Here is a 9,308-nt window from a genome sequence, read left to right as displayed (position 1 = left end):
CATACCCACAGAAACTTGAGGTGAAATTGTAGTATCTAGGTGACATTAGGGTTTTGGTTGATGTGTGTCTTAAGGTGTTATTTTACTACGAACTCTAGGGCTGTTTGTGACACTTATAGGAATAGCCCAATGGATTGATCGGAAAGAATAACTTTGAGGTGGTTTCGTACCCTACCATAATCTCTTCGTTTGTTCTCCGCTATTAGTGACTTTGGAGTGACTCTTTGTTGCATGTTGAGGGATATTTATATGATCTAATTATGTTATTATTGTTGAGAGAACTTGCACTAGTGAAAGTATGAACCCTAGGCCTTGTTTCCTAGCATTGCAATACCGTTTGTGCTCACTTTTATCATTAGTTACCTTGCTGTTTTTATATTTTCAGAATACAAAAACCTATATCTACCATCCATATTGCACTTGTATCACCATCTCTTCGCCGAACTAGTGCACCTATACAATTTACCATTGTATTGGGTGTGTTGGGGACACAAGGGACTCTTTGTTGTTTGGTTGCAGGGTTCTTTGAGAGAGACCATCTTCAACCTATGCCTCCCACGGATGTTACAGGACGGCGAACCTCAAGGCCCTAGGGCGATCAGCTCGACCTAGGGCAGACCCTAATGGTCACATTAGTGTCGGCCCAAATACAAACCGGGACTAATGAGCTCAACATTAGGCCCTTTTTCTACTAGTGCCAATAGGTAGTATCAATGAAAAGAAGGATGATTCGGAACATGAAAATGCTTGGGTTGAAAACGCCGAGTCAAGTAGTATATATTCCGAATCCATCAAATCCAAAGAGGCAAGTAGTATTGAGAAAGGACAGGGCAAGCATAGCAAAACGAGAATGCTTGATTTTTCCAAAGTTAATGGAACCTACTTCCCGCCCTATGAGTTTCGTGCTGTAGAAATTGACAAGCTTCAAGAGCAAGAACATATAGCCGAACAAAGTTTGATTGACAAAGATCTTCAATGTAATGATGCACCGTTTCAAGAAAAAGAGTGCAACGAGGTGTTGGGAAGCCATCCAGAAGCGAAGCACGATATTGTTCAAGATACACCACCATCATGCTTTCCCGACATATTTGAAGAGTTATGTCTAGCAAGTAATTTACTTATTTTTAGATTTGGTCACAACTTTTATGTTGATGCATCTATTACAAAAATTCTCACAAGTAATTTTGAAAGATCAATGAAGAAGGGTAATTTACTTGTAAGCACAAAAATTGTTACATAGCATATCGGTTAACCCATTATGCCATTTACAAAGGCCGATAGTGACATATTATTGCGGCCAAGGCTTTCCCTATTGCTTTATCTAAAGTTCATATCTAATTGGGTAACTTTTCTTATTTCTTACTTGGCTAACACTTGGTCTCAAGAGGCATGTATATTCTAAATATTTTTGTTTTGGAAAAATAAATTCAATTTTAGAATCTTTTGAAAAAACCGATGCTAATATAATATCTTATACAATGAGATTGGAAAGAGAACGCAAAAGAAAATTCATGGCCGAATGGGGAGATGTCAATTCTGAACCATTCGTTTGCTCAATTCCAAAGACGTTCTCACAACAAGATCGGCTAGAGAATGAAAACTATACCTTCAATTCAAACATGTGTGATCAAATCTTTGATTTGTTGTTGACAAATAATTATATTAGAATTCTTTATCACCATGTTAAGCCATTAATTCAAGGATGAATGTATGCTAGGTTGCATCATTTGTTCAAACATAATTTCGAGAATTGCAATATGTTTCATCAAATAGTTAAATAGGCCATTGAAAAAGGACAACTGAAATTTGTTGAAACACCAAGAGATGACCAGTCTATTCTGATTGGTCCTGATGACAAAAAGTTTTTGCATTGGATGCTTCAAGCCGATCCATTTAAAGAGAAGGTAAAAACTGCAGGTGATGGGATCAAGATTTCAAGTAAAAAAGTTGTTGAAGAGCATAATGAACATCATCTTGAGGGAGAGAATTCCATTGAAGCTACAATGAAGACGCCAAGGACTGGGGGCAGCAAAGAAATGCAATGTTCGATCCAAGCAAAACAAAAGAAAACAAAGGCCGAAATAAGCGCAAGTGTAAGAGATCAAAAATCACCTTCGTTGTACTATTGGAAAAATATCAAAAGAATAGGGAAGAGAAGAATGCTTATCGGCCAGAGCATGCAATGAAACAAAGATCACCCCAAGGCGCAAATATGAAGATTAGTATTGGCAAAGTGAGAATTTTAATGCAACATATTCATATCCTTATTTTGGGCCACCAATGCTAATGTCGTGGATGCCTCCCTATGCTCATGTAGATCCATATCCATCATGGCACAGGTATGATACATGGGCACATTCTCCATCTTATTTTAGACCATCTCACCAGTATTATGCAGCTCCGAGAAGATCAACATTTGAACAACCACATGTTAAAGACCGTTTCGATCATAAGGAAACAGTCCAAAGCTCAAGGAACAAGAAAGAGGTGGTTAACCAAGTTTACTGCGTGAAAAGAGATGGTTGTAAGTGTGCTACTTCAGATTTGATCTCAAATGAAAAAGAGCCAATTAAGATGTTGACATTGGCTAGTAAAGGCAATGAGATGAATCAGTCAATTGTTGAGAGTCAAAATGCCAAATCTGAAGAAAAGAACTTGAGAGTGCACAAGGCCAAAAAAGATTTGCCATTGGTCAAAATAGAATCACAGCCGAGGTGCCCACTCGCTTATCATATTGGAAAAAGAAGGAATTACAAAAGCTAAGTGCATCAGAGCTGAGAAAGAAGAACATGGCATGGGTTCCCAAGGGGGGAAATCAAAACAAAAATGATGCGCAAGATTTTATTGCAACAAGTACATACAAGTGAAGAAGGAGAAGAATGAAAGCAGTAAACAATTCAGCCGAAGGTTTCCATCACCCCATCAAAATATACGGTTAGTACATCATCCATATTCATCAAACATACCATTGATGTTGTTGCCATGGAATTCATCCCTGGGTACGATCGGTCACCCTCCATGGGCTTATTTAGATCCATGGATGCAATATAATTTCTTATATCATGAAAGGGTATTACCAAATCACTATATATTTGATTAGCTACAAGTTTATTGCTGATCCAAAGGGCCGAAATATTTGATTTGTCATTCCGTTTGTTTATTTGCCGAAATATTTGGCCTACAGATATTTCAAGTCCATGAGAGGCCAAATCATTGTTGGTGTTCTTATTGAGCATCGGATTTATGGCATGCATAATATTGATATTAGCCTTGTCTCTTTAGTACTATGGATATTATGTTTTGATGGTTGAATTCACAACAATGGCCAATGTGTTGGTGTTGTTTATATATCTCCTTATTGTGCTATTTTGTGAAGCCTCGTGCCGCTTAAAATATTTTTGCACAATAATCAAAGCTGAATATGCGATGTTATTCGGTTTGGGAGCCTTTGGTTGCCATAGGTGTTACACATATTGAGGCGTTCAGTGGTTCGTTCGAGTAGTGCAACAAATATCCAACAATGTTTTGACGAATCACTTATAATTTATCTTGAGGTATGTCTAGATGTAAAATTTACCTTGGGTTGCTTTAATACTACTCATATATTTGGACATGATAATTGGATAGAAAATGGGTTGGCACAGGAAACATCCGGTAACAATGTTGATCCTGGTGTATTGCACATCTATCAATAGCCGATGCTTATTCTCGCCAACATAGGTAAGGCCGAATTGGAGCTCACCGCTTAGGCCACTAACGAAACTTTTATGCAGGCGAAGCAAGGATTGGAAGAATTTCATTGTTGATTATCCGCAAAATCCTCCATAAGGGTGTAAGAGATGGTTCGGCGGATGGTATTGAGATGCATATCTGTCAAACTTTATCGTCGGATTGTTAATCAAGTTGAGAAGTTTTCACCCAAGTTTGCATCAAGAGGTTCAAATAAGCAATGTTCGATATATAGTTACCGTCCTAAGCACATGCAAATGATCGACGGAGTGTGGACATTGTAATTAGAACAAATACATTCCAAATTATTTTTCGGCACACAAGTTTTGCCGAAAAACAGGAGGGCATGTATTTACACCAGATTTTGGCCTGGTCAAAAAACATAATTAAGAAGGCCTCAAATGGAAAAGTGCTCAAAGTGAGGAAGTTCCATATAGTCAACAGGAGAAAGTTTGATATTAATTTGGGCCATAGTCATCCGATCTCTAAAGCTGAAATTGTGTTCGAAGTATTGAGATTTTGTATCCAGAAAACTATTCGACCGATTACGCCCCCAAGACGGCAAACGATCGATTTATATATAAAAATCGTCCCAATCAAAGGTCATATGCAAAATTTAGAGCCCGCACAGCACGATCCTGAAGTGAGCAAAATATGACGCCTAGGACTAGACACACATGCGACAATGTCTGATGAGTTGCGTGAATAATTACCTATTTGCGCGAGCGATTAGGCCTTGAAGGTGGTCTCGAATCAAAAAACATTCAACACAAAAGTTGTTCGTCTCATCAAAACGAGTAAATATTCTTTTGGGCGTATTTTCATCGAAAGTCATTTACTGCCTCAAAAGTGACACACAAGGGGCAGCCAGGTTATAAACCGAACAGTTTTGGAAAGTTCGGATTTCGAGTTGGACCCAAATTAGTGTTTTGGACGTGAATCCAAGTCTTTTCCTTGCACGGAAAGTCCAGCGGCCTCTTATATACCTAAGGGGTGACGGCCGATTGAACAACACACAATCGAACAATTATCTACCACTTTTACCTTCACTTTTATATTCTCCCTTGTCTTCTTCTTCCTCGTTCTTCATTCATTCTTCTTGTTGCAGGGCGGCGAACCTCGAGGCCCTACGGGCGATCAGGTCAACCTAGGGCAGCCCATAGCCGCCGCACGCCCTGACGGGGTTCGCCCGGGCATGTGGGGTTTCGGGTCCTCAAAAGAGCTCGCAGGATTGCTTGGGTACCGCGCTTCCGGACGGGTGTCCTTCGACGTGAGCTGCGGTACATCAACCCCGGCGTCGAGTGTACATGGTGACGTGTTCGTGTGCGAACAACTGCCTTGCTAGAAGCTGGCTAAAGCTTAAGGCTGAGATGAAGCTGATGTTGCCGCTGCCGCTCTTCGTCGTCAAGCGTAGCCAAGGTACGCTCCATCGCCTCCGTGGCCGGTGGCTCATGGGTACCGCTGAAGCGAGGGAAAGGAAGCATGCCACTTCTAAATATGAGAGCCGCATTAGGCCAACTCCACCGCGCGACCCTATCCTGTCCGGCCCCGTTCGTTTTGGGTAAAACGGACAAACGAGGCGGCCCAGCGCGCGACGGCCCGGACCCATCTGGTCCGTTTTGTGTCCGGGCCGACCCATTTCGAGCGCAAACTTGCGCCGGGTTTGGGTCGCGGCGGACAGCAAACAGATGCTTCGAACGTCCGCGTCGGGGCCGCGTGGCAGGCGGCCACCTACCTCCCACCCGCCAACATAAATGCGCACGGGCGGGTGGCCCCACCTGTCATCCGCACAGCGAAGGGTTGCCGTCCTTCTTAAATGGGAAGCCGTGGGCCGGTCGTCGTCCACAGTTCCCACTCCGGCCCTTCTCTGCCCCCTCGAAACCCGACACCCTCGAAACCCTACTCGCTCCCCGTCGTCGACCTCGCCGGTCGGCCGCAGCCATGGGCCTTTGGAACTACGGCCGCAAGGGGAAGCACGACTGCGAGGCCGGCTCCTCCTCGGGACGCCGCCGCGGCTCCGTCAAGAAGGAGGAGCCCGCATCACCGTCGCGCTCCACCATTCGAGCCCCCGCGCCTGCCCCCTTCACTATCGCTCCTAGGGCCGCCGGCGAGCGCGACCGGTGGTACCTGGCCGTGGATGTGTGCTGGCGGTACTGGGAGACGAGGTCGCCGGTCCCGTGGAGCGACGTGCACCTCCCCAACAACTGGCACCTCTCCGTGGACCGGGTCCCCATCCCGCCGGTGCCGGCGAGCGGCCGTGCCCGGCGCGATGAGATCGCGCGCCGCCGCCGCCTCCTCCCCGATGACCTGTACTACGACGACAGGTACGCCCCCGACTCCGTGCTCTGGGACACATGGCTCTAGGACGAGCACGACACGCGCCGCGCGTCCTACTTCGCCGGCACGGTGTCGGGGCCGCGGCGGCCACGTCGAGAGGTGTGCGGGCGTACGCGGGTGCGCGAACTCACGCCCACGCCGTCCCCTTCCCCGTCTCCGTCACCACCTCCACCTCCTCGCATGACAGCGGCGGAGGAGGCCCGCCTCATGGCGCGTGTCATGGAGGACTCCATGCTCACACACGACGACGACGACACCGGCGGCCACTGAAGACGGCGAGGGCCATGGCATCGACGGGTGCGGCTGGAGCGCGCGGCGGCGTTTTTTATTTTTTTATGTTAATTATGGAACTGGGCCGCTTAAGTGCGGCGTGAAACTGGGCCGTTTTGTGGCCGTGACCTTTATATATGTTTTAAGTTTTTTTAAATGCATTTATTTACTTTTTAAGGCATTTTATTTAAGTTTTTTGTTTTTTAATCACGTCCACCCTGGACATGATTTGAGGTGCGGCCGCGCGGTAGGCGCACGCACGACCCAACGGACAAGACCGGACACGGGCGAACCATCAGCGCCCCAAAGGAACAAAATCCGGTCAAACCGGACGGCCGTTTGGCGTCGTGCGGTGAAGTTGGCCTTAGTTATTGGGGTGGCACTCCCGGTGACCAGCGACGGAGGAACACGTAGCAGGTACGGACGAGGACGACAGGGCGAGGCGAGGGTTCATTGGTGGACATGGATCGATCGTGGCTACAGATGTTCCAGTACCGCTGCAACAGTTTGGTAGTGATCCTTGTCGAGCATGCGTGATGCATGCATGCCATCTTCTGTCCTGCGTGCATGATGATTCGAGGAGTATCTGCTGCATACAGTCAATGCACTGGTTGATGGATGCGTGAATGGAATCCTACTGCTTCCTATATCTGGGAGCCGCATTACTCACTGCGAGCTCGCGGCACTAGCTAGCGTCCAACCACCGATCGAGGAACACTCGTACGTACTACGACGACGACAGGCATCGTGGTTGCCGATATATATCCTTGTCGATCATCATGCGTTATTGACCCAGCGATATATATTCTTCTCTGGGAATCTCGTCTCATCTGAACTGTGTATGTTTCCACTAGCCAAAAATAGTTTGCATGTGAGGAGCAAGCAAATGCCAGACGTGCAGCGTGAGCAGCACAACTTGCAAAGCCAAGACATGGCGAAAAGAGGCCGGCCGGTGCCGTCGATCAATCATGTCGCCGTCGTCGTCGTCGATTTACGCTCATTGAGATCATCGGGGCCCAGGTTTCTCGGCATCGCCATCACACACTTCACTTCACTTTTTTGATAAAAAGGCATTTTTATTGACCCAAAATGTAGCATCAAGCGGATACAAAACATGATGAACATCGCCCGGCCTCTGCATGAATAAGATCCACACAGCTAAACATAAACAAACTGAAAAAGATAAAAAAAGAGACATATCAGCAATAGTAGGATCATATAGGACCGACGGTATGCTTATGTCGAAGGAGTTGGTGCGTCAATCCAAAGATTATGCTGCCACCCATGCTAGGTGAAGACCTCCCTGGCCACCCGCTCCAACCGCATACATATTGTCTTGAATAACGGTTGATACTTCGGTCGATATAGTCTAGACCACGTACGAAGCAATTGTGTATCACGGAAAATAACCTGCAAAAAAGAGCTGTTTTTGCCCACGAAAACCAAAACATTTCTACAAAGAAAGAGTGCCCATAATAAAGCGTATGCTCCCACACTTACAGTTCACTTGGGGCGCAGGTATCTGCTTGCTTTAATTTTTTAGCTCAGGCGTGAGTGCCTGTGTTCATCAGGGGCTCATTTCAGTTCAACAGTTCATCCACTGTATAGTACTGTTGGAGGACATCGACACACTTTACTTGCAGAAGCAACATCAGGATGAGATCCAAATAACAATCCGGGTCATTGTTGTTAAACATTCTATTGTACACGCACATTTTCTTATTTTATTTTATTTCTTTTGCCACAAGGACCTCAAGTTATATTGAAACCAAACAGTGGTACAAAGAACCCCAACAAACAAGCAAATTACAAAGAAACCATTGGGGATCCAGCCCAACTCTTCTTTCACCGCGGGCCGCCGGCGCGCCGCCGCTACCGCTGCCGTTACTCTCACATAGAGTCGGCGTGACATTGAAATCTGCAACCGGAGAGAACGCGGACGGGAAGAGGAAGGCCTTCTTGACCACGCCAGCAACATCACAACTCGGAGATCCTCGGACAGCTCCAGTACAAGCGACAGTGAAGAGCAGCGGCAACCCGCGGCACCTCCCCGCGCCACCCCCAGAACCCCCAGAATCCCCAGAGCAAGGCCAGGAGAAATCATGACATGGCGAAGAAGGGAACGAGGGACAAAATCTCCCGCAGCCGGCCTTCACCCCCGCCATGAAAACCAAGCTTGGAGCACCAAACCTCACCAGATCCACCGATCCAGGAGGACACCACGCCGGAAGCTCGTCGACATCGCCACAAGGAACAACGCCGAGATAGGGATCGAGCTCCAACACCTTTATTCCACGACGACGCTGTCGATGCCCCCTCACCAGCGCCACCAGGGAACCCTACCCTACTATCTACAGCCTTCGACATGAATCCGAGGTCCGAGGTCCCCCGCTCCCCCCCCCTCCAGCCACCTCCACGGCAGCCGGAGAGGAAGGGGACTGCCAGATCGACCGTCTGCGGAGCGAGGGACCGAGCGAAGCTCCCATTTCACCTAAGATTAGGTTGTCCCCCGCGTGTTCAGCAGCATAGGATGCTGTCATAGGTTAGAGCTGTCACCTCCTACAATCACCACAAAAAATTCTGAAGGTAAATAGCAAACCGTGGCTAATCCAGAGCATACAATCTGGGCACGGGAAGATCAACAAGTACTTGCGCATTTGCTTAACAATCTCTCCAAGCAGGTACTTGTTCAAGTAGCCTCTCATTAAAAATCTCATCCTCTTTGGATTGCCATCACGAGTATGCTCTCCTCGCAATCTCTGTCACACGTCAACAACCTTCGTCTCTCACTCACCAATGCCTAAAAAGGTTCCCAATCTATTGCCGCCTATTTCGGCCATATGATGTCCCTTATAGATGAACTCACAGTACTGGAGATCCCATATCCTCTGATGAACTCATCTATTTCATAATTTTTGCGATGGCCATGTATTATCAGCCCATAGTCTCAGCACTTGATACCCGCACCGAGC

At 46.7% G+C, this 9,308-nt stretch overlaps 1 protein-coding gene across 1 annotated transcript; it reads left to right on the top strand.

Moving 5' to 3' along the window:
- Positions 1–5,670: 5,670 nt before the first annotated feature.
- Positions 5,671–6,093, top strand: LOC141042202 (uncharacterized). Its single transcript, XM_073509722.1, has one exon. The coding sequence runs from the start codon at positions 5,671–5,673 to the stop codon at positions 6,091–6,093; it is 423 nt and encodes a 140-aa protein (XP_073365823.1).
- Positions 6,094–9,308: the final 3,215 nt, after the last annotated feature.

The sequence above is a fragment of the Aegilops tauschii genome, chromosome 3 (genome assembly GCF_002575655.3).
Source record: "Aegilops tauschii subsp. strangulata cultivar AL8/78 chromosome 3, Aet v6.0, whole genome shotgun sequence".
NCBI lineage: Eukaryota > Viridiplantae > Streptophyta > Magnoliopsida > Poales > Poaceae > Aegilops > Aegilops tauschii.
Note: the sequence above shows the minus strand (reverse complement) of the source record. Positions and strands in the feature narration are given on the sequence as shown.

Coding starts and splice junctions, on each gene's coding strand:
- LOC141042202 (XM_073509722.1), top strand. CDS start 5,671: ATGGGCCTTTGGAACTACGGCCGCAAGGGGAAGCACGACTGCGAGGCC.